The sequence below is a fragment of the Lissotriton helveticus genome, chromosome 2_1, assembly GCF_964261635.1.
Source record: "Lissotriton helveticus chromosome 2_1, aLisHel1.1, whole genome shotgun sequence".
Taxonomy (NCBI): Eukaryota; Metazoa; Chordata; class Amphibia; order Caudata; family Salamandridae; genus Lissotriton; species Lissotriton helveticus.
In genome coordinates, this window is record NC_136059.1 from 1000301508 (window position 1) to 1000328125 (window position 26618).

The 26618-nt window shown below is 45.9% G+C and overlaps 1 protein-coding gene across 1 annotated transcript in view; it reads left to right on the plus strand.

Moving 5' to 3' along the window:
* The window catches only part of LOC144820192 (transmembrane channel-like protein 2-A), a 583588-nt gene that overhangs the window by 146361 nt on the left and 410609 nt on the right, over window positions 1-26618 (plus strand). Inside the window, exon 5 of the mRNA XM_078677803.1 lies at window positions 21575-21681. Coding sequence (XP_078533929.1) covers window positions 21575-21681 — 107 coding nt within the window. The remainder of the gene's footprint in view (window positions 1-21574; window positions 21682-26618) is intronic.

Sequence of the window (26618 nt, forward strand, 5' to 3'; positions counted from 1 at the left end):
TCTGTGCAATCATGCATCAAAGTTTTTCTGATTATTGTCTATGTCTGCACAACTGTTTTAAAACTTATTGTATAATCAGGACACAATCTTTTTAATGATGTATTTTAAATGTATGTTTGTGCTTTTATGAGTATAACCCTCGAATAAAGCTTTGATGATGATGATGACAAGGCAGCATTAAGCCACTTAACGTGGCTTAACGTTGCCTTGTAAATAAATCAACCAAACAAATGCCAGTGCTGCAACATTACTGTGGACATAAATGTTGAAAACAATGACCAAAACAATTGCTTTCAAGAAACTACTTGTTCCGTTTCATGCAAAAGTCAGAAACCTTTATTTCAATTCTTTTTCATTTTTTCTACATTAAAGTCAATCTTTTTGACACTATTTTTTCTTTTTATGAACAAGATAAGGAACTATTTTTAGTGTTATTTAAAAAGGAAGCACCATGGAGTGTTCTAACACATTCAACCTCTAAAATGTATATGTTTTGAGTTTTGTAATCAATTTTGACGGCCTATAATCTTTGTACACATAGGTTCCGTGTACATAAATGTGCAAAAAAAGTAATTTTCTGTGATCCACCCCAAAAATTATTTTGGTTCCCCAAATTTGGTTTCCTGGGTGGGTAGTGTATGAATGAAGTGAGTATGTGGTTGGATGTGGCAAAGATCTATATTGGGATTGGGTAGCTGGAAGACTCTGGAATAAAACTAGATCCGATTCCATGACGGGGCGTTTTGTGGTAATCAAACTGTATCCTGTCTTGGAACCATATTGGGACAGCATTACCAATCCTGGGGATAGGAAGCTTTTCTTCCAGTTAAGATCAGGTGCCCTTCCTTTGAGATCATTGACAGGTAGGTGTAGGAGCTCCTCCACCACTTGTTGTCCAGCCTGTGGTGCAGCAAACGAAAGTATAGGCCACTTTCTATTTTTGTGCAAAGCTTACACCACCCCGAGAAAAGTCTGGTTAGTCCCTGTCTGTAGAAACCTAGGGACATTTAGGGGTGTAGAGGCCCTACGAATACTTTGTACTTCCACTGATATGCCTGTTGTCCTACAAACAGCAAAGTACTTGGGGTGGGCATGGTCTATTAGACGGAGGGCAATTCTCTAAAGTAAATTGATTGGGGTATTTCTTGTGGCTTCTGTGCAATCATGCATCAAAGTTTTTCTGATTATTGTCTATGTCTGCACAACTGTTTTAAAACTTATTGTATAATCAGGACACAATCTTTTTAATGATGTATTTTAAATGTATGTTTGTGCTTTTATGAGTATAACCCTCGAATAAAGCTTTGATGATGATGACAAGGCAGCATTAAGCCACTTAACGTGGCTTAACGTTGCCTTGTAAATAAATCAACCAAACAAATGCCAGTGCTGCAACATCACTGTGGACATAAATGTTGAAAACAATGACCAAAACAATTGCTTTCAAGAAACTACTTGTTCCGTTTCATGCAAAAGTCAGAAACCTTTATTTCAATTCTTTTTCATTTTTTCTACATTAAAGTCAATCTTTTTGACACTATTTTTTCTTTTTATGAACAAGATAAGGAACTATTTTTAGTTTTATTTAAAAAGGAAGCACCATGGAGTGTTCTAACACATTCAACCTCTAAAATGTATATGTTTTGAGTTTTGTAATCAATTTTGACGGCCTATAATCTTTGTACACATAGGTTCCGTGTACATAAATGTGCAAAAAAAGTAATTTTCTGTGATCCACCCCAAAAATTATTTTGGTCCCCCAAATTTGGTTTCCTGGGTGGGTAGTGTATGAATGAAGTGAGTATGTGGTTGGATGTGGCAAATAGGTTAATGAGTCTGACACTGTATGATTGACGTTTTCTTGTCCTTTAAATTTTAGAGGTTGAATGTGTTAGAACACTCCATGGTGCTTCCTTTTTAAATAAAAATAGTTCCTTATCTTGTTTCTAAAAAGAAAAAATTGTGTCAAAAATATTGACTTTAATGTAGAAAAAATGAAAAAGAATTGAAATAAAGGTTTCTGACTTTTGCATGAAATGGAAAAAGTTGTTTCTTGAAAGCAATTGTTTTGGTCATTGTTTTCAACATTTATGTCCACACTAATGTTGCAGCACTGGCATTTGTTTTGTTGATTTATACATTGGCGCGGCCTTGCTGCGTAAAAGCCAAACCCTGGTTGTTGTTTCTTCTCGCCTTGTAAATAAGGCACCCTTTCACACTATACTTAGCATGAAAGGGGTGAGCAATGGGTGTTGCAGTGAGCGTTCCACTGCAACACCCATTGAGTATGATGCTGCCCCATATTTACAAGGGTGACGTAAATATGGTGCAGCGCTTGAATTAATAGCAGGGCAAACGTGGTCTTAAACAGGCACAAAGAGGTGAAATACTTTATTTCTCCTCCTTTTTTTCTGTTTCTATCTGTGCTGCACACATAGAAACAGCAAAATGCCATTGATTGTTTATATGCAGGAAGGTGTCCCTTGCTGCACATAAATAATCAGTGTAAAAATGACAAGTTGCAACTTCTGTGTATGCTGCTCAATGCAGCAAACATAGAAGTTACAATTCGCCATTTCAGATTGTTTATGTGAGAGAAGGGACACCTTCCTGCACATAAACAATCTTCCCCTGCAATGCAGGCACCCTTGCACTATAGTGCCTGGGGACTTGTGTTGGCACTAGTCAGCTTCATTTAGTGCCAGCACAGGGGAAAACGCAGGGCTGCACCGTATTATTATAAATATGGGGCACCCCTCCTTCTGGTACTATTATTACACCAAGCTTCCAACAAAGGGTCTGGTCTGGTATGGCCTAAGCAAATGCAGTAGCCGCGGGGTGCACAGATCGGAATGACGGCTTCCTTTTAAGAATTGCAGACGCTTATTGGTGAGATGAGGGCAATAAATAAATAAATGAAAATGGCGAACCCTTGAGTTTCTAAAGTGGCGGAACAAGGTTAATACTGCACTCCATCACTTTATTGTAAATATGCCCCCAAATGGGGGATCTCTGGGACATTTTGGTCCCTTTCGTTCAAGCCCTGGCTGAGGCAAAGGTGAATCCCTAATGTGTATCCTGATTAAGTACAATGCTGATTACTTGGCTCTCATATGGAATTTGCTGGAAAGTTGTCAGCTATGTGAACTCCTCTTTGCACAAGTACTTTACACATCTGCTAAGTTTTGCTAAGAAGAAGGAAAATATTTCCTGGACAAACGCTCATTGACTATCCATAGCCACTGGTATAGTCTCTTTACATCGAAGGTCCATGCTAAAGCAACAACCAGGAAATCATGTGCAGGTAAAATGTTGGGATGTTGTGGGGCAGAATCTTTCAGAAAAATGTGCTACAGGCTATTTGGCCGAGAAATTGACCCGTGGAGCACGGCTGGTTTATTTAACTCCTGAGGACCTGTGGTAGCTAAATCCCAGTGTTACTCAAGATCTGTTGCAAGAACCCACCTTTTGCCATTTCTGTTAGTGTAAGCCAAATGCATAACATTGTTTATAAATGTAGTTGAGCGCCCTGTCACCTGTATTGTTGTGGTACATGGACTGCAGTATTAAGTCAATCATGCCCTTCATGTTTTCCCACTCATTCCTTTGTGTTTGCCCTGCCGTGTAGGTGACACCTCAGTTCTATTTTTTTTGTCAGTTCTTATTTTCCAGATTGTCATCCTTCTCTTTAGCAACCATTTTAAGAATATTAAATCAATCAAAATAATATATAAACCACAGTTAGAAAGTGGATTATTAGTGGTGGTAAATATATACCCACTACTGGCAATAAGGCCACTAACACAATATAGGGCGCAGAATAGGTCTCAGAAAATGATTCCCATGCTCAACCCTTGGTAGATTGGCTGCAAGCAGGCAAGCTTCACTTTAGAGACAGATCTGTAAAGCATTTAAAAACCCTAATTTACAAAAATAGGAAATATTTTCTATCTTTCAAATGAAACCAAAACAAAACCTATAGCGCCTATTGGGACATACGGGCGCACTAAACCGGGACAAAGTTAAAGTTTCAGGCCAATCACAATGCTACCACTTGGGGTAGGCCTCGGTCAAAGTTTTTACCTCCTGACTTAGAAATTTCTCTGGAGCTTTTCTTCCTATAGTCCCTTGAAGCTCTGAGTCAGTCTGGATTCAGTGAGGGTACCCTGGCTTGCCTTACGACAAGCTCACTGTCAAACCAATAGAAGTCAGACCTCAGGAGCTTTCCAGCGGGACGAACCAGAGATGCAGGCCCACTCATGGTTGAAGGTGGGCAGCTTGAATCTCACGGTTGGTCCCACTCACCTTTTCTACATTTGGACTTAGAAACTTTTACAGAGCTTTTTTTAACAGGGGTCCCTCCATGCTCTTAACCAGCTTGGCTACCGTGAGGGTTCGCCGCCTTGGGATTCGACCAGCTCCTGGTCAAACTCTGGAAGTCGGACCTCCGGAGCATTTCAGCAAGAGCAACCTGGACAGCTGGCCAGGTCGCAGTTGAGGGTTGCCGGCTTGGCTGGCCAGGCAGAGTCGGTCCATTTATGGAACTTTTTTTCAAAGTTGCTCCAAAGTTCTCCTAAACTCTGGAACGAATTCCTGACGTTTCTCAGAGGGTCCCAAGGTGTCCATAAATCACTATAAGGGTCTGAAATCTCCAAGATGGTCCTTGAAAGTTTGGGAGTTCAGTTCCCACAATCCACTTGGCGAAAACCCTTCCCATCCACTGGTAGTACTCCAGGCTGGGGATTCTTGGTGGTGATGGTCCAGGTGAGCTATGTTAACCTGCAGTTTGTGGGGAGTGCACTCTTTAGTCCTTTTGAAGCAAGTTAGGTCCACAGGGAGGTAGTTGCAGATTGTTCAGCATGCACAGTCTTCAGGGTGCAGGGCCTGGAAGGTGTAAATCGAACTTACAGCATGGACCCTTCTTCTTCTTCTTGTTTTAAGCAGTGTTCTCCGGGTCAAGCAGAAGGGCACATCTGTCCAATAAGGTGCAGGGCAATACCCCAGATCATGACCATTTCCTCCATAGTGTCTCACTATGGTCTCTCAGAAAGCACTATTTCTCCAAAATGCAAAATGGCTGAAGTATCAGCAGAGAGGCAAGAGCCAGCTCATGATGGCATGTCTCCATAAGCTGCCTCCCCCTAGCATCTGCACATTTCTTCCTAAAGCTTGCCATCTATCTGGGATCAAAGGGTAGGGGTGTATGTGAGCCTGGCTTCTTCTGCCTGTCCCCTCCTCACTTTGATGATCATTGTTTATGACCCCTCTCCCTGCTCTGACATTCCTATGCAGCAGAACCCTCTCCTCCCAGAATGGCTGGTCACCCCAGGGCTACTTATCACCTCATCAAAGCAGCCTGGCTAATCCACTAAACGCTGATCAATCAGGGAGGATCACTGGAAGGCTGGATTTTGGCTTATAGACAAGAAAGTCTTAGAACTTCTTGTCTGTACATTTTAGGATAAATTCAACAATCGCATGTTGTTGGATTAATCAATACCATTCTCTTGAGTCCTTGAATGATACTTTTTGGTTATGCCTAACATTAGTTATTAACTAATAACTTCTTGTTATGTTATCCTTTGTGATACAAAAGGGGATGATGGATGGAGCGTTTGAGCAAATCAAACACTCACCCCACCCCCATATGCAAATCAATCTGACCCTGTGCCTCATGGGAACAGTCCAGCCCGAACTGCCAAAGCCATGTCTTCCCTGGACCGGAAACAAGCATCCTTTGTGGCTGGGTATCTGCAATGGGGACAAATGAACTGGGAAATTTCTCCAACACCAAGGCTTATAAAACATCTTTTATAGGGACAGTGCCTATATCTATAGGATCCCCCCCACCCCTGGAACACCTAGGAGAGACTTTAGGGCTTCTGAATATCTGAACATATTGCAGACCCTCACTCAACAGTGCTTTTGGGAAGCACTTTACTTTAATGTGGGAAGTGAAATGTGCAATTTCTCTATTTTACAAGGATTTTCCTTATAAGTACCTGTACCCACACCCCAGGACACCAAGGGGAGACCCTGAGGGTACCTAAAATACAAAAATATTGTAGCAATAACAGTCAGCAAACCAAAAAAGGGGTGCACAGGAAGACTTTTCAACATAGACCCCCAATTAAATGAAAGGTGATATGTTACTAACCTACATTCCGGTAGTGCTCATCATCTGAGTGGAAAAACCTGGAAAGTCCATCAGCATTGGCATGCATAACCCCACGTCTGTGTTCCACTGTAAAGTCCATTCCTTGTAGGGAAATGGACCACATTAACAGCTTGGAATTCTCCCATTCCATCTGCATGAGTCGTCTGAGAGGACTATGGTCAGTTTGTACATGAAAGTGAGTCCCAAACAGATATGGTCTCAGCTTTTTCAGGGACCAAACTACAGCAAAAGCCTCTCGCTCTCAATGGCACTCCACCTCTTCCCCCTGGGAAAGGATCGCCTGCTAATAAAGACAACTGACTGATCAAGGCCCTCTTCATTCAACTGTTAAAACACTGCCCCAATCCCTTGTTCTGAAGCATCTGTCTGAACCAAAAATTAATATGTGTCGTCAGGAGCCAGTAACACTGGTGCTGAATGCATAGATGTTTTTAGAGTGTCAAAAGCCTACTGACACTCTAGGTTCCAATCCATCTTTTTGGGTGTCTTCTATGAAGTCAGTTCTGTTGGTGGTGATGGTCCAGGTGAGCTCTGTTAACCTGCAGTTTGTGGGGAGTGCACTCTTTAGTCCTTTTCAAGCAAGTTAGGTCCACAGGGAGGTAGTTCCAGATTGTTCAGCATGCACAGTCTTCAGAGTGCAGGGCCTGGAAGGTGTAAATCGAACTTACAGCATGGACCCTTCTTCTTCTTCTTGTTTTAAGCAGTGTTCTCTGGGTTAAGTAGAAGGGCACATCTGTCCAATAAGGTGCAGGGCAATACCCCAGAGCATGACCATTTCCTCCATAGTGTCTCCCTATGGTCTCTCAGAAAGCACTATTTCTCCAAAATGCAATATGGCTGAAGTCTCAGCAGAGAGGCAAGAGCCAGCTCATGATGGCATGTCTCCATAAGCTGCCTCCCCCTAGCATCTGCACATTTCTTCCTAAAGCTTGCCATCTATCTGGGATCAAAGGGTAGGGGTGTATGTGAGCCTGGCTTCTTCTGCCTGTCCCCTCCTCACTTTGATGATCATTGTTTATGACCCCTCTCCCTGCTCTAACATTCCTATGCAGCAGAACCCTCTCCTCCCAGAATGGCTGGTCACCCCAGGACTACTTATCACCTCATCAAAGCAGCCTGGCTAATCCACTTAACGCTGATCAATGAGGGCAGATCACTGGAAGGCCGGATTTTGGCTTATAGACAAGAAAGTCTTAGAACTTCTTGTCTGTACATTTTAGGATAAATTCAACAATTGCATGCTGTTGGATTAATCAATACCATTCTCTTGAGTCCTTGAATGATACTTTTTGGTTAAACCTAACATTAGTTATAAACTAATAACTTCTTGTTATGTTAACCTTTGTGATACAAAAGGGGATGATGGATGGAGCGTTTGAGCAAATCAAACACTTACCCCACCCCCATATGCAAATCAGTCTGACCCTGTGCCTCATGGGAACAGTCCAGCCCGAACTGCCAAAGCCATGTCTTCCCTGGACCGGAAACAAGCATCCTTTGTGGCTGGGTATCTGCAATGGGGACAAATGAACTGGGAAATTTCTCCAACACCAAGGCTTATAAAACATCTTTTATAGGGACAGTGCCTATATCTATAGGACCCCCCCACCCCTGGAACACCTAGGAGAGACTTTAGGGCTTCTGAATATCTGAACATATTGCAGACCCTCACTCAACAGTGCTTTTGGGAAGCACTTTACTTTAATGTGGGAAGTGAAATGTGCAATTTCTCTATTTTACAAGGATTTTCCTTATAAGTACCTGTACCCACACCCCAGGACACCAAGCGGAGACCCTGACGGTACCTAAAATACAAAAAATATTGTAGCAATAACAGTCAGCAAAACAAAAAAGGGGTGCACAGGAAGACTTTTCAACATAGACCCCCAATTAAATGAAAGGTGATATGTTACTAACCTACATTCCGGTAGTGCTCATCATCTGAGTGGAAAAACCTGGAGAGTCCATCAGCATTGGCATGCACAACCCCACGTCTGTGTTCCACTGTAAAGTCCATTCCTTGTAGGGAAATGGACCACATTAACAGCTTGGAATTCTCCCATTCCCTCTGCATGAGTCGCCTGAGAGGACTATGGTCAGTTTGTACATGAAAGTGAGTCCCAAACAGATATGGTCTCAGCTTTTTCAGGGACCAAACTACAGCAAAGCCTCTCGCTCTCAATGGCACTCCACCTCTTCCCCCTGGGAAAGGATCGCCTGCTAATAAAGGCAACTGACTGATCAAGGTCCTCTTCATTTAACTGTCAAAACACTGCCCCAATCCCTTGTTCTGAAGCATCTGTCTGAACCAAAAATTAATATGTGTCATCAGGAGCCAGTAACACTGGTGCTGAATGCATAGATGTTTTTAGAGTGTCAAAAGCCTACTGACACTCTAGGTTCCAATCCATCTTTTTGGGTGTCTTCTATGAATTCAGTTCTGTTAGGGGACCCACAATGGTTCCATAATTTTGAACAAAACTTCTATGGTACCCAGGTAGTCCAAGGAATGCTCTGCCCTTAGTCTGGGTAACAGGAGCTATCCAATCAAAAATGGTTTGAATTTTGGCTTGGAGAGGCTGTACATGGCCTCCACCTACCAGGTGGCCCAGGTACACCACATAACTGTGCTCTATTTGGCACTTACTAGGCTTACTAGTCAAGCCTGCCTCCTACATGGTCTGAAGCACTTCCCTCAATTGGCTTAAGTGATCCCCCAGGTGGAACTGTATACCGTTATGTCATCCAGATAAGCTGCACTGAACTGCTCCAACCCAGATAAGACCCTGTTACAAAACTTGGGAAGGTGGCAGGTGTATTCTTTAAGTCAAAGAGTATTAGCTTGAGCTGATAATGTCCCTCTGGTGTGAATACCTTCTCCTATGCTCCATATGTTAGGGCAATCTGCAGGAACCTGAAGTCAAATCTAAAGTACTCAGGCACTTAGCAGCCCCTAACCTGTCGATATGCTCATTAGCTCAAGGTATAGGGTGAGAATCAGTCTTTGTGACTGCATTCTGTCCTCTGTAGTCCACACAAAACCTTAACTCTTTTGGTCCCCAGAGGATTAGGTTTGGCTCAGCACTCCTGGACTGGCCCATGGACTATCAGATGGTCCAATTCCAGCATCGAAGCTACCTCATCCTTTATGCTGGCTATGACATGGCCAGGCAACCTGCGCAGCTTATGTGTGATAGGTAATCTGTCACCAGCGTCAATTTGTTGCACACACTACTCATTAATGCCTGGGGTCAAAGAGAACAGGCCAGCCAATTGCTCCAGCACCTGCTTGCAGTCTCTGTGCTGCTGGTCTGTCAATTTGGGAGAAAATACCACTGCCTCCACTGACCCATCTTGCACATTATTGGAGAGGAGGTCGGGCACTGGCTCAGGTTCCTCCTCCACTCCATCATCAGTGACCTGCAACATGGTTATATCTCCTCTTTCATGTTGGGGTTTCAATATGTTCACATGCAGAATCCTATGATGGTTCCTGAGGGTGCCACGGTCAACCTGATAGGAAACGTCATCCTTCTTTCTAATCTTGGACAGGGCCCCCTCCACTAGTCATGGAGGGGCCTGGGATCCACAGACTCCAATACTCACACCAACTGTCCTGGGGTGTACTGAGGCATAGTAGCATTCTGATCATACAAGTGCTTCCTGAGCTCTTGGCTAGCCTCCAGTTTCCTACTTGCCTTGGATATGTACTGTGCCATTCTTGATCTCAGGCCTAGCACATCAAGCACATTGTCCTTTGCTTCTTTGAGAGGCTTTTCCAAAGACTCTCTCAGCAGGCACAATGGCCCCCTCACAGGGTGTCCAAATAACAACTCAACAGGGCTGAAACCAACCCCCTTTTGTGGAACCTCCCTCTAGGCAAACAGTAGGCATGGAAGGAGAACATCCCATCTCCACCTGAGTTTCTCAGACAGCCCATTGATCATGCCCTTCAGAGTCTTGTTGAACCTCTCCGCCAGATCATTTGTCTGGTTGTGATAGGGGAGTGGTAAACTTGTAGTTGACACCACACTCATCCCACATGGTAGTCAGATAGCTAGACAGAAAGTGGGCCTATCTGACACAACTTCTTTCGGAAAAAACCCTCTGATTAATACACCAAGCAGTGTTTTAGCCACTGCAGGAGCATCTATGGTTTTAAGAGGTATTGCCTCAGGGTACCTGGTGGCATGGTCCACCACCATCAAGAGATACCTATTCACTGATGGAGTAGGTGGGCCCAGGGGACCAATAATGTCCATCCCCATCCTTTCAACCACTGGCAGTGGCATTAGCGAATCCTTTGTCTTGACACTTGCCATGCCACAGGACTGACAGGTGACACATGAGCTGCAAAACTCTTTTACCTTTTTAGACATATGGGGCCAGTAGAAATGTTTCACTTACCGGTTCCATGTCTTTATCTGTCCCAAATGTCCTGCCAAGGGGATATCATGACCCAAGGTCACGATGAACTCTCTGTACTTCTGGGGCAACCCAACCTCCTGGTGACCCCCTCCTTGAGGTTTTTCACCTCAGTTTAAAAAGTCTATCTTCACAGTATATTCTATGAAACCCACTGTCATCTCTCTCCTCTTGCTTAGAGGCAATCCACCTCAAGCTCTTAAGGGTGGGTCAGTCTCTCTGTCCAATACAATACTCCTCTCTGGAGGGTCCACCTGCTCCTGTCAGTTATGCCAAATCTGACAGCTATGTGCGCCCCTCCTTCTTCTAGTATCAATCTTTGTTTATTGCAAACATCAACTACGTTGCTCGCTTCCTTCTTTCGTTCACAGTTAACAGTGTACGAAAGAAGGACAGTGTTGGAGACAAGCTAGAAGGAAGCGTGGAAATTAATAACATTTGCAATTAACAAAGATTGATATGAGAACAAGGATGGGCGCACAACATGAAATATAAAGTCATGTGATTATCATGATATTAGAAGCCCTGATGATGTCTACGTAGGACGAAATACGTTGGCTGGATACATTGGATAATGTACCTTTGTGTTGAAAAATTGGATTAAATATTAAATTAGGCTGGATAAATTGGATAATGTACCTTTGTGTTAAAAATTGGGTTGAATATTACATTTGGAATTGGCCTTCCAATTAAACAAGGCTCCCTTGGAATTTTTTTGATTGGATACACAGAGAATGAACAATACATGAGCGCACTCCTTGGAACACTATCATTATTTGGATGAATCACACGCTCCTTTTGTATAGGTTGTGCTTCTACCACCTGCCTACCTCTCTCTGGCACTCTCGAACCCCACACTCGCACTGGCAATCCCTGGGGATGACCCCTTAGTGGCAGGCTTCTTGGTGCAGACAGCATCTCTCTTTTTGTGCCCCGGCACTTACCCACCTTTGAGGGATCAAAAAACCTACCATCCTTTTCCTGATACCCACTGCCTTTGTATTTGGGTTGGCTTAGGCCCCCTTCTTGTTAAGGTTTTTTGGGTCTTTGGAGGACTCCTTCTGTTTTTGACCTTCTTTCCCTGGGGCTTTCCCCTGGGGAGGGCCTTGTCCTCCTTTCTTCTGGCCACCCCCCTGGTGTTGATTGGAAGCCCAGGTTCTCACCTTCTCACCAGCTACCTCCCCCAGCTCTCTGGCATTTGTCAGCTTAGAGTCCACTAGATACTGGTGTAATTTCTATTTCAGACAATGAGTCAAAATATGTTCTTTCAACAACGGATTATACAATCTCATATATGTATCAACTTTGTTACCAACAATCCAGCCTTCCAGTGCCTTCACTGGGACATTCACAAAGTCTATCCAAGACTTTGAACTCACTTTCTGTGTTTCTCTGAACTTACCCCTGTATTGCTCTGGTATCGGACCAAATCTCTTGACCATGCATGCCTTCATCTGCTGGTACGATTCTGCAACATCCCCCCACAGGGTAATCAACTCCCACAGGAGTGCACCCCAACACTTAGAGTAGACCCAGCTCATTCTAAGGGCCCTCTCAAAGGCTGCTATCCACTTATCAATGTCATCCCCCTCTGTGTACTTGGGCACTATACCCTTGGGAAGTTTGTGATCAAATCCACCACTCCTGGACATCTCAAACACTTAATCATTTTTACTGCCACCATTTATTTTATCCTCCTTCCTCTGCCATCTATTCTTAGCTAATTCCAATGTCTCCATTTCCAAGGCAATGGAAGCTAGTTGGGGTTCAAGGTGCCTCGCTGCAAGGGACAGTCATGGTTCCTGAGCAGGGGACCCTGCCCTCTACCCACGATTTGGAATCACTTTACCTAACACTGAACAAAATGGAAGAGGCACCATCCTCGCCCTCCTCTTGGGTGAGGTTGGGGGGAACACCCTCCATCCCACCTTGAATCTCTTCAGCTACCCCAGCCCAGGCCCTAAGGGACTTAAGCAACCCTACCTTTCTGATCTTGTTGGAAGCAAGCAGCCCACTAAGCCTACACTGCACTCTAAGATCAGCCATCCTGAGCTTAGGCAGTTTTTTCCACGTCTAGCTCCATGGTTCCCTAGTTTTGGGTTACAACAACTAGCAACACAGACTTAGAACAATTTTGGGAAAATCAAAACAATGGATTAAAAACTGTTTAGTCCAAATTCCAAAATTCAAACTCAAAGGTTTTGTTCCAAGGCAATTTAGAGGATTTTTAAAATCTTAATTCACTTTACTTAAAGGTGTACTTTTTAAACACAAGTCCTCATCCACACTGCTACCATCAAATTTTGGAAAGTGGAGTATTAGAAGGAATAAATATATAAATACCACTGGCAATAGGGCCACTAACACAGTAAAGGGCTAATGGATGACGGAGTAGGAGTGAAATCCAGAGGCTCCCTGGGTTTGGGATCGCAATCTGCTTAGATTTGCTTAAATCCCTGTATTACCCAGCCCATCACATAAAATTTGAACCCCTCTCACTCCTAGCCTTGCTTTGCAGAATAGTGTAAAGCTGAAAACTGCAATATCGTAGACAATCAGCATACCTCAGCTGCAGCTACGTGAGGCCAGCACCCCGACTTACCGTACTAGGACGGATGATCTCCCTCTTCCTGCGATTGCAGCCCTGTCGGGCTGAGGTGCAACCCACCTGCCCTCACCGCCTGGAGACCCGAGGTGCTGACTTCTGATTTTGCCGTGCCCTCATGTAACTGCTGGCTGCTGGGTAAGACGAGCACCTAGTTAGCTTTAGAGTCGATCTGCTGCATCTTGGTTGCCTCCCTGTCGGGCTGTGGTGCTCTCCGCCTGACTTCTCCTTGCCGCCTAGAGACTGGGGGTTGTCAGTACCTATATTCAGACCTCCCGGTTGGTCTGATCCCGATTGGCCCCCATGCAACCAATGGCCGCAGAACAGGACGAACATCCGGACAGCTGTGGACCGATATGCTGGTGGTGAGAGCCGCCCCTTCGGGCTGTTCCGAGCAGGGACTCCTTGTGCTGGCGGTGGGTCTCCTCCATTTGGCCGTGTAGATTTGCCCGGTGGTCCACTGCCCCAACTCCCCCCACGACCAGCAATGCACGTAGGTGAGTGAGCGATTGCAGCTCCTGTGAGTTCCAGCGAACTTGCCTTCCTCTGCAGGGGTCTTCTGTGAACCACGGCGCCTCCTTCGCACTCTGGCTGGCCAGCTCCCAGTCTGGTCCTCGGCTGACTTTGCTACACGCTGCATCTGCTCATTGCGACAGCTGGCTGGTTTCCCACACTATCCCAGGAGTTATGGATTAAGTCTACATTGCGGGCTATGGAACCATCGCTTCAAGATGGCTCCCTCATCGGCGCTTCCAAGGGTGACACATCCATTTTGTATATTGATGCACCCCTCTTCACCAATAACCACCTCTGCAAGATGGTGCTCGTTTTTAGGCTCATAAACCAAAACACAATATGAGCTGCTGGCAAAAGGGAGGTAGGACTAGCCTCTCCTTAACTCAACTCCTGACTGATCTGAATGATGAGAAACTATAGTAGGACAACTTACCTCTTTCAATCAGAGGATTAAAGACAAAGATAGGACTCCCATTCTGGTTCTTCTCTATTACTGTCGGCCAGCTTTCCACAGCCCTCCAATCCTGAATAAGTGCCTACACATTCCCATGATTACCTGCAGTAAATCTCCCGCTTCTCAGGTACCCAGCCAACTCGCGTGTTTCTATTTAATTCCACCCTGGCTCACAGTTTTCTTGCTGCCTGCTCCTTCTACCTTTTTTTCCCACCCCTCCAGTCCCCCTAGTCTCCCTTCACAGTCTCCCTCCGGCAATTAACCTACTCATGCATCATAGAACACTTCAAGTCCGCAATAACCAACTCCCCCCTCTGATTAGCAGTGGTAAAGTGCACAGAGTCCTAAGACCAACAAAATCGAATTCATCAAAACTGGAGGAAGGAAGAAAACAAGATTGAGGGAAAACCATGCCAAGGATGTCAGGTGTAACACACAGTAAATAACAATTAACTCGCTATCAGTCTCTAGTGCATCTTTAGAAAATGAATAGGTCTCTTAGTAAAAGGTAAGTAAAAGGAACATGTAGTATCATGTTGAATTTAAATCCTGCTATCTTCAGAAAAAGATACAACCCCAAACATTTTTATTGTGTTAATGCACTTGATTTTTAAACTATTGCACCGTGCCAGTGTGATTCTGTGGGGGCAATGCCTGTAAGGTCTCAGCTTTATTTGTCAGTCATTCGTTTTACTTCAGTGTTCACATATACAATTTCAGACAATCAGACAGAGGTGCATAACTGGGTTTCCTGTTTTAAAATGAAAACAGAACTCCTAACCAAACACGTCCCATCAGAACAACAAGGGCAAGCATGTCAAACATTTTGCTTGGTCCACATCAAAATCTTCATAAGGGACCCAAAAGCTCAAATTCTGTTTTTTAAAGGGACAGATTTGATGAATGTCAGCAATTACTACGATATCCATTGAGAAAACAACATTGTAAGGTCCCACATATTGAACACGCATTTGCAATGCAATCAGTCTCGCCTTTGGGACCTTATATGTATTTAGCTATGTAGCACATTAGCCTGGGTGCTGAAACATCCAATGTTCTTTAACATGGCGGGAAAGTAAACACCATACTGCATAACACACCAGGTATGGAAACACATGGAGAGAAAAAGTGCCTTTCAGTGAGAAATGGTATAGTTCAATGCTCTCTTTTTAATATAAAATCAAAGCCTTCGGTGGTCATATCACTGAAAATACAAGATTTGAAAAAAAGTTATTGTCTTCGGGTGCTCGTGGAAGACAGTTTCTATGGATTGGAATCTAGAGAATGCTAAAGTGATTCTGGTATTTTACTGACCTCTGCTGGTCGTTTTCAATCAAAAAAGTTAAATAGAGGCAGTTGCACAAGCAGAAAGCAATTCTGGTATTTTACTGATCTCTACTGGTCGTTCCTATCAAGATAGCTAAATAGGGGCAGTTGAACAAGCAGAAAGCAATGATGGTATTTTACTGATCTCTACTGAACATTTTCTATCAAGACAGTTAAATAGAGGCAGTTGAACAGGAAAAAAGTCCCTAAGCGGAAGCAGACAAGTCCTAGGGCTGAACTCTAGAGCCCACAAAGTACGTACACATATAAGTATATACTAAAGTATATACAGGAGATCTTAGATACTCGACCTAATATTTATGGTTGCTCTGATGAATTTTTCCTTACAGGGATACAGACAAACTGAAGCTTCCACTAAATCTTCATTGTTTGTGACTAGCGAACTGGACATAAAACTATGAACGCTAGAAGGGTGTTAAAATTATCTAGAATGTGGACTACTGGCTTCAGCCAACAGAAAACAGAAAACAACCTAGCTGATAGGGTTATGAAGGAAATAATTTGATGACCCAGTTGTGACAGGAAAGGACGAATACAGGCACTCTAAGATTACCCATTGAGTACAGGATGGATCCAGGGTGATTCAAACTCATACAGCAAACAGTCCCTGCAGTTTTATTACTCAGACAATCTCAATCTATTATTCTTTGTTTGGGGGCAGTGGTCTGAGAGCCCTGAAGAAGGATGGTGGTTTTGAGAATATGGCAGTAGTGTCACAAACAGCCCCGGCTAATTGGATGTTTGGGGGTCCCTAGAGGGCAGTGCACAAGAGGGCCTGTTGATAGGTGAGCTCTCCCGGCCTACACACAAATGAAGCACACATTGGCCACCGCAAACTCACTGAAAACAGTTAGCTCTAATACTGAGAAGACTGTTCCTCAGTAGTGAGCCACAGTTCAGTAAATCCTCTAGTTCACTCACAGGAGGCTTACCGTGAGTGAACTCAGTACCAGTTTTGATTGGCAGCTATAAAGCAAAATTGCACTGGTGGCTAGGATGGACCTCAGATGTCTTGTTGTGCCTCGATCGGAGGGAGAGTAATGCGCTGCAGCAGGGGGCCCACATGTTGATGACTCCGGCACTGTAACGAGGCTCAAAACAAGTGCTGAGATGGCTGCCACTGCTGGTGCTTGGGACCAAGGTGGAGAAGGATGAGGGTTACAGAGATTTGAAGGCGGTGACCCGCCCTGTCCCCTTACCCCCTATTGTGACAACACACAATCATAAACCGAGCAGCATAGGAGGCTACATCTCAGTGGAATAAGGGACATGGCAGTAGGTGCAGCCTGGGCAGTGGCACGGGGCCTGCTAATCAGAACTGGGTGGTGGTGAGGACCCAATGAGGGTAGCTACCTAGAGCAACACATCAGAGGCTTGTGCCTGATCCACTAGTGGCTCTTCTACTCAAGGGTAACCAGTGCCACAAATTACACTGGCCATTGGTTAGACTGAGATAAGGCCAATGCCATTTGTGTTATTTCTCACTTCTCAGCAAGCATAATCCTTGTTTATCTGTGGGCGACACAGGTATGAAGGGGAGGGGAGTTGGCCCACACTCTCTTGGACACCCTAAGTGTTGAAATATGTATGGGGCTGATGAAACAATTGTTTACACAGTTATGGATACCTACAAGGGCCAGTACCTGCTGTGTGCTCCCTGGTTCCTCCCAAGTGTTTAGTGCACAGAAGCAGTTATAAACACTGTTGCAAGGGTATTTCTATGTTTTTGTTCCAGGAAGATTCTTCTTCTGACATTTCGAGTTGGCAGAGGAGTTACTGGGTTGATGTTATATCACATATTTGCGAGAGCTGCAGGAGGCTCCATTACTTCCCTGTCTTCAGTAACAGTACATATTATACTCTCTGTTATTAGTCTTTTAAGATGTTTCCTTCATTCATTTAAAAAAAGCTGGGCAGGGGTAGTGTCTAAGATGGAAACTGCGTAGGAGCTGTTCTGCCATGCTCCACTGTGCCGAGCCGCCAAACTACACACTTTGCTGCTGCAACGCATCTGGAACCTCACATGCAGCCATGTCGAGAGGCCTGCGGAAAGTCACATCATGAGAGGCTGTTGTTAACTAGTGGCAATCACCTTGACTGCTCTCCTCATGGCCAGCTGTAAAGATGGAGGCCACTGTGCCACATGGTGTTCTGACTCACCTGTGCTGATGAGACTAAGCCCAGGTAGGTGTAGCCCGGGGGAGCAGTAACCTTATCCTCCAGACCTTGACTGCCCTTTGCAGCCTCCAGGGGGCCAGCGGATGTCACATCAGGCACAATGTGATCTCCACCGGTGGTCACGGGGGTTAGTGGCAAGACTGGATGGCCAAGAACCCACAACGGCCTCACCAGGGGACAGCGATGAGCACTGGAGGCCCATCCTTCCCCAGCTGCTGAGACCGCACCAGCCAACTCTCACTGACTATGACGGAGATCACCAAAAGCTAACTGCGGAGAGCTCAAATTTGCACAATAATTGCAACCAGAAGCCTTGCATCAGCTTTGGGGAGGTCTGGACCCAGCCAGTTTGCTGCAGACAACTGAGTGGCGCTACCGCAGGTGGGAATATGGACAGAAAAACACTGCTAGTTTATCGCATTACTCTGCGGTGCTTAAACAGACTCCCCCGTCTACATCTGCATCCCTCAGTCCCTGAATGAAGGAGAAATACAATAGCAATGGGTGAAAAATGGCACAATTATCAGAAGGATATGCTGGCTAAAGCTGCCAGAGAAAGCCAGACCCGCCACCTGACTTGCTTTTACCGATCACACTGCTCTAGACCATTCTCAGCCGACCGCAGGCACCCATCACTCCCTCCTCCTTAAGTCCCTTTTCAATAAATTATGGGAAGGGAAGACTTCACTACCCTGAAGGATGAAGTGGTGGAGGACATGAATGATGTCCAGATGGACGTGGCAGATTTAGGTCAACAAGTAGCCACCTTAGAGGACAGTGCTGACGCTAAAGAAGATAACCACAGGTGAGCAATCCTGGGCCTGCAAGAACAGAATCATGCTTTGCCGTCACAATTTCGATGACCAAGAAAACAGAATGTGCCTATCCAACATTAGAACTAAAGGTATCCCTTTTAACACAAAGACTGGAGATCTTGAGGGCCTGGCCCCATGCCTCTTCAAACAACTCGTTCCTCACCACACAGAAATGAACATAGTATGTGACCACACCTACAGAGCAGGATGGCCTGCTGAATCCCAAGGGGGTGGATTGCTGCAGGAGATGGGTTATACGGACATCTGGTGGACAAGCCACCTGGCATCAAAAGTTTACACTTTTTTCTCTGACTCCCACCAGGCACATGCCAGATTAGACTACTTCCTGGCCTCCCCCCACATGTGCACAATGATTACTCAAATTGACGTGAGAGTGGCTGCACTCTCTCCAAACATACTCCTCCCTGTCTTCCCTTCAATGTTCCCTTACTCCTAGCACCTAGCCTACCATGCTGATTAAATGACAGGCTGCTCACCTATGACTCTACCCGAAAAGAAATAGCAACAGTGCTCAATGACTATTCCCAACTCAACAACGCAGCAGAAACTCTGATCCCTTGCTTGTTAGAGACCCTGAAAGCAGTGCTTAGTGGTAATTTCCAGGCCATTTCAGCTCATCTCAACAAAGTTAGAAGGGATAAGAGAGCAGAGTTGGAAGGGAGGGTGCTCGCCTTGGAAGTCGACCACCAATGCACAAGAGCCCATAAATGTACTTAGAAAGCAGCTGAAAGCCCTGGATGTCAACAAGGCAGGATGTGCACTGCTACGGACCAAACAAATATACTAAAAAGGAGGCAATAAAGCAGGGCGACTCTTTGCATGCTATCTACAATATCAAGCAAAAAAGATCAAAATATCAGAGATCTCCATGTAGGGAGGACCAGTCGTAATGTCTGATGAGGGGATTGTCAAGCTCTTTACCAGTATACTAGTAGTCAGACGCAGCCCATATATGCAAGGCCTCACTGAACTGGACCAAGCTGGTTTTCTTTGTGAGCAGAATTGTAGTGACAACACCAAATGCCTACTACACCTGATAGAGAAGGGGCTAATTTAGATCTTGGCAGGACTACCATCGTCCTGCTGCGACAGCAGTTTTAAGTACTCCATTGAGCTGACCGAATCCCTCCATATTTAGATATGACATTAACAGAATGCTATCTGCCATGTTGATAATCTTCTCAGCTGATTGACAGTACTCCATCACTGTAAGGATCACCGGATTGTGCCAAGCCAAATTAGATGTTCCCGTTATTCTGGCGATGTCCTGGTCGCGAAGACCTGACAGAGTCAGAAGAAGAACGGATACAGCAGTCCGACACTGGGTCACTCAACCCTAGGTCCATCCCTTCACTAGTCATAGACTGACAACATTAAAAAATGGATAGTCACCCCTACTAGTGACAAATGACTGCTATCTGACATCTACGGCTTTCCGATGAAACCTCTCAAGCCATCTATAGTTCAAGCCAGATAGGAAGCTCAGCTCAAGTGCACCTTCTCACCCAAATAATGAGTGGAAATCCTTTTCAGAACCTGCTTTTACGCCTGCTACTCTCCAGGGCGGGAAACCATGCTCAAGACAACTCATTACTGGTACTACATCCCAGCCAAATTGGCAGTGTGGAGGCAAGGCACAACAGACAGATGTTTGCGTTCCTGCGGAGAGCCTGGCACACTCCCCCACCTCCTGTGAATTTGCCCCAGACTACATCGATACTGATACATCTTTCTACCACGACATCGATGAATTAAGTGATGCAGAGCTTCTCAAGATACATTTTATTGGGATTACCCAATGTCCAGACCTACCCCCTGCAATCTTGAAAAGTGAAAGTTATTAAACCTGCTCTCTGAGCAGTGAAACAGGTGATTGTAGCTAACTGGGGCGCAGATAGCACTCTGACCAACGCAGACTAGCTACACAAACTGTGCGATCAACTGGAGATGGAAAAACTCACTGCAGTCATAGAGTCCCACCTACCAAAGTTTGACAAAATGTGGGCAACCTGTGTGCATTTCTTAGTGCAGGACTTCAGAGAACTTTCTCGCCCTGGCTGCCTATGAGTTCTTCAACTCACAACAACGTCCTCTCCCCCTGCCTAGACACTAAGATGGAACTCTATCCCGTCAGCGGGCGATTTTCTCCTACTCTTGTTGAGGACTCGTCCCTACTGGAGATGTTTGCATGTTGTCCTCTATCACCTTCCTCCTCCTCTTCTTCCCACTCCCCCTTTCCAGACCTAACCCCTTCCCTCCACACTCCATTGGACCCCTCCTCGCTCTCGAGTGGATTCTCCCCCTCTCAAGTTCTTCCCCTCACCGGCCTATTGGATGTACTTGAGTGTATGTGTTTGTTATAAAACTTTAATAAAAAAAGTTTGGAACCATAAATGAGCAGGTCAAAGTAGTTTAAACAATGCTAGCTCTACAGGTGCACTTTAACTACAATCAGATATTCATCTACTCAGGAATGCATACATACATTGCCACTATTAAATACACATCATGTCTGCTTTTCTATCAAATAATGATCAAGGTCAGCATATCGATGAAATCTTCAGGTAGTCCATTTTCTGTGCATGCTTGGTGTATTTCCTATTTACTTGATTTTTAATGCCTATCAATTAGCCTACTTTTCAGAATTGCCATTATTTATTCCGTAAATCTGATAGTTCAGATTTTACTAATATACTTTATAGTCCTTCAACCATGACTACTGTCAGAAGACATAAAGGGATTCAGAAATCAAAGATTCATTGGCTGCATTGACATACTCAGTTTTTATTCATTGTTTCTTAATTGTCTTGGCTCATTGCTACTGTATATATAATGAATATATAAACTATGTGCCTAATTCAGATTACAAGTAAATGCTCCCAATTGAAAACATATGTATTTCAGCATTTACTTAAGAGAGGCTATTCGTGATGTTTTTAATAAAATGCTTGGAGTTGAGCTCTACTCGCCTTTAAAAAACAGATGTGCTATTGCTTTTCGGTCATACTGATGTTTTCTATTTTCTTATGTTAAAGGTCACTTTGGGTCTTCGGTAGCATCATATTTTATATTCCTCCGATGGTTATATGGCGTAAACATGGTCCTTTTAGGTTTAATGTTTGGTCTGGTCATCATTCCAGAGGTAAGATGTTTGATATAATACAAAAAATATTGCTTTACAATAAATTATACTCATGCATGTACTTTTACTTCTAATGGCGCTTGTGTAGAAAGTTTAGGAGAGCGATGGCCAAATGCCTACAAGGTAGCAGTACTTTTAAAGCAGGTACGTAGGATTGGTTCTCCTGTCTGGTTACTCTGCAGAAGGAGGGATTACTTAAGCATAGTACTTAGAGGGTGAATGAATGCCGGAGAAAGAGTGAAAATCAATGGAAAATGGTGTACAACCTTTTGAGTTGGATTCAGAGGGACTGGCTACAGGACCTATAGCTAAGCCTTGCTGCCCCTTACGTGTCACTAACCCATACATTTCACTGCCTTTGGGTCTCTACAAGGGGACTGGCTGCAAGAGCTGGACTTTGGCCAAGCCAGCATCCAACACGCTTTACTACTACCCATGCTGCAAATGATCTTTAAACAAGTTTGTAAGGATACTTCAAGGTATTAATAATTCATTTAAATGATTAAACCATTCAAAGGTAGTGGAAATCCTAGCAAAGTAGGTAGTGCATATATATATATATATATATATATATATATATATATATATATATATATATATATATATATTACCTACTTGCGGTCGCCAGTAGGTAGTTATAGTTAGGACCTAGTTTCCATAGGAAATCCGCAACATTCTATTTGGAATAACTTTGGCGCTGGTTGACGAATCTTCGCTCCACTCCTATCCTGAAAGTTTGGGGGTGATTCGTCAAGCGGGGCCTTAGAAAAAAGGGGGGTCCCAAAACGTGTTTTCCCCAATGCAATTTTCCATAGGAACCGTTAGACATGGCTACAGCCCGAACTTCTGAACGGAATTACACCAAAAAAGGTAGAGTTTGGTCCATAGATTGTGCATTTGTTAAATGGTGTAAATCCGTTCAGTAGTTCCTGAAAAAATCAAAAAGTAAAATCATATATATATCAATAGACGAAGTATGGTATCCGTACTGTCCGCGGATAGTCCGCGTACCATTACGAGCACGAGCTGCATGCTAATTGGCTGTCAACTGTCTGTCAACCGGGAAGTGTTGGCAGCCATCTTGTGCCTCGGTAGAACCAAGGCACCAAAAAACAGAAAAACAAGAGAGCAAAAGACGCAAAGGGGGCAGGGTAGAAACACCCTGACCCCCTAGGCCTGATTAGGGGGTCCCACAAGGACCCCCAAGGCCCAAAAACATTATTTTTTTAAATCGCGGGATGAGCGTAGGGTATGCGTACCATGCCGATCCCCAAAAAAAACACCACAGGCGCGTTTGCAGAGGGGGAAGTTATTCCCCTTGAATACTGGGGGTCCCTGGGGGCCAAGTAGCCCACCAGGAACCTCCAGTATGTGCCAGGGGGCTGCGTTGCAGAGAGGTGTAAAAAGGGGCGTGGCCTCATTACACCTCTCTGCAACGCAGCCCCCTGGCGCATACTGGAGGTTCCTGGTGGGCTACTTGGTCCCCAGGAACTCCCAGTATTCAAGGGGATTCAGTTCCCACTCTGGAAATGCACCAGGGTGGCTGAGTTGCAGAGAGGTGTAATGAGGCCACGCCCCTTTTTACACCTCTCTGCAAGGCAGCCCCCTGGCGCGTACTGGAGGTTCCTGGTGGGCTAGTTGGCCCCCAGGGAACCCCTATATTCAAGTGGACTTAATCCCCCAATGTGGAATGCGCTACGGGGCGCGTTTGCAAAGTGGTGAAGGTAGGGGGCGGGGCTTGAGGTGATATGTGTTAAAACAGAAAAACAAGAGCGCAACAGACGCAAAGGTGGCAGGGTAGAAACACCCTGACCCCCTATGCCTGCTTAGGGGGTCCCACAAGGACCCCCAAGGTCCCAAAAATCTATTTTACATTTTTTTTTAAATCGCAGGATGCGCGTAGGGTACGTGTACCCTGCCGATACCCCCAACAAACACCACTCTGCAAACGCGCCTCCTGGCGCGTTTGCAGAGGGAGAAGTAATTCCCCTTGAATACTGGGGGTCCCTGAGGGCAAAGTAGCCCACCAGGAACCTCCAGTATGTGCCAGGGGGCTGCATTGCAGAGAGGTGTAAAAAGGGGCGTGGCCTCATTGCACCTCTCTGCAATGCAGCCCACTGGCACATACTGGAGGTTCCTGCTGGGCTACTTGGCCCCCAGGGACCCCCAGTATTCAAGGGGATTTAGTTCCCACTCTGGAAACGCGCCAGGGGGCTGCGTTGCAGAGAGGTGTAATGAGGCCATGCTCCTTTTTACACCTCTCTGCAACGCAGCCCCCTGGCGCATACTGGAGGTTCCTGGTGGGCTAGTTGGCCCCCAGGGAGCCACAGTATTCAAGGGAACTTAATCCCCCAACTTAGAACGCGCTACGGGGCTCATTTGCACAGTGGTGAAGGTAGGGGGCGGGGCTTGAGATGATATATGTGAAAACAGATAAACAAGAGCGCAAAAGACGCAAAGGGGGCAGGGTAGAAACACCCTGACCCCCTAGACCTGCTTAAGGGGTTCCACAAGGACCCCCAAGGCCCAATAAATATATATATTTTTTTAAATCACAGGATGCGCGTAGGGTACGCGTACCCTGCCAATTCCCCCAACAAACCACCACTCTGCAAACGCGCCCCCTGGCGTGTACCCTGCCGATTCCCTAAAAAAAACACCACTCTGCAAACGCGCCCCCTGGCGCGTTTGCAGAGGGGGAAGTAATTCCCCTTGAATACTGGGGATCCCTGGGGGCAAAGTAGCCCACCAGGAACCTCCAGTATGCGCCAGGGGGCTGCGTTGCAGAGAGGTGTAAAAAGGGGCGTGGGCTCATTACACCGCTCTGCAACGCAGCCCCCTGGTGCATACTGGAGGTTCCTGCTGGGCTACTTGGCCCCCAGGGACCCCCAGTATTCAAGGGGATTTAGTTCCCACTCTGGAAACGCGCCATGGGGCTGCGTTGCAGAGAGGTGTAATGAGGCCATGCCCCTTTTTACACCTCTCTGCAACACAGCCCCCTGGCACATACTGGAGGTGCCAGGTGGGCTAGTTGGCCCTCAGGGACCCCCAATATTCAAGGGAACTTAATCTCCTAACTTAGATCGCGCTACGGGGCGCGTTTGCACAGTGGTGAAGGTAGGGGGCAGGGCTTGAGGTGATATGTGTGAAAACAGAAAAACAAGAGCGCAAAAGACGCAAAGTGGGCAGGGTAGAAATACCCTGACCTCCTAGGCCTGCTTAGGGGGTCCCACAAGGACCCCCAAGGCCCAAAACTTTTTTTTCTTTTTTTTTTTTAAATCGTGGGATGCGCGTAGTTTACGCATACCCTGCCGATCCCCAAAAAAACACCACTCTGCAAACACGCTCCCTGATGCGTTTGCAGAGGGGGGAGTAATTCCCATTAAATGCTGGGGGTCCCTGGTGGCCAAGTAGCCCACCTGGAACCTTCAGTATGCACCAGGGGGCTGCGTTGCAGAGAGGTGTAAAAAGGGGCGTGGCCTCATTACACCTCTCTGCAACGCAGCCCCCTGCCACATACTGGAGGTTCCTGGTGGGCTACTTGGCCCCCAGGGACCCCAGTATTCAAGGAGATTTAGTTCCCACTCTGGAAACGCACCAGGGGGCTGCGTTGCAGAGAGGTGTAATGAGGCCATGCCCCTTTTTACACCTCTCTAGAACGCAGGCCCCTGGTGCATACTGGAGGTTCCTGGTGGGATAGTTGGCCCCCAGGGACCCCCAGTGTTCAAGGTGATTTAGTTCCCCCTCTGGAAACGCGCCAAGGGGCTGCATTGCAGAGAGGTGTAATGAGGCCACGCCCCTTTTTACACAATTTTCTGCAACACAGCCCCCTGGCGCATACTGGAGGTTCCTGGTGGGCTAGTTGGTGCCCAGGGACCCCCAGTATTCAAGGGGATTTAGTTCCCCCTCTGGAAACGCGCCAGGGGCCTGCATTGCAGAGAGGTGTAATGAGGCCACGCCCCTTTTTACACCTCTCTGCAACGCAGATCCTTGGCGCATACTGGAGGTTCCTGGTGAGCTAGTTGGCCCCCAGGGACCCCCAGTATTCAAGTAGATTTAGTTCCCCCTCTGGAAATGCACCAGGGGGCTGCGTTGCAGAGAGGTGTAATGAGGCCACCTCCCTTTTTACACCTCTCTGCAACACAGGCCCCTGGCGCATACTGGAGGTTCCTGGTGGGCTACTTGGCCCCCAGGGACCCTCAGTATTCAAGGGGATTTAGTTCCCAATCTGGAAACGCGCCATGGGGCTGCGTTGCAGAGAGGTGTAATAAGGCCACGCCCCTTTTTACACCTCTCTGCAACGCCGCCCCCTGGCGCATACTGGAGGTTCCTGGTGGGCTAGTTGGCCCCCAGGGACCCCCAGGATGCAAGGGACTTAATCCCCCAACTTAGAACGCGCTACGGGGCGCGTTTGCACAGTGGTGAAGGTAGGGGGCGGGGCTTGAGGTGTTATGTGTGCAAACATGCCCTGTGGCGCATTTTAAGTTGGGGAAATAATTCCTCTTCAATCCAGAGGTCCCCTAGGGGCCAACTAGCCCAACAGGTACCTCCAGTAAGCGCCACGGAGCTGCGTTGCAGAGTGTTGTAAAAAGGGGGAGTGCCCTCTGAACACCTCTCTGCAACGCCGCTCTCTGGCACATACTGGAGATACCTGGTGGGCTAGTTGGCCCACAGGGGACCTCAGGATTGAAGAGGAATTAATTCCCCAACTTAACACGCGCCACAGGGCGTGTTTGCACACATGTCACCTCAGGCCCCGCCCCCTTTCTTCACTATTGAGCAAAATATTCCTCTAAAACAGCCGAACTACGAATTCCGATTTATTCACCTGCTTTCACGAGAGACCTCAGTGCTACATCTATGAGCCCAGTACGGACCCTGAAAAGTAAATCTAAGTGTACTTACCTGTAACTTGTATTTCCTTCTATAGGAATCTA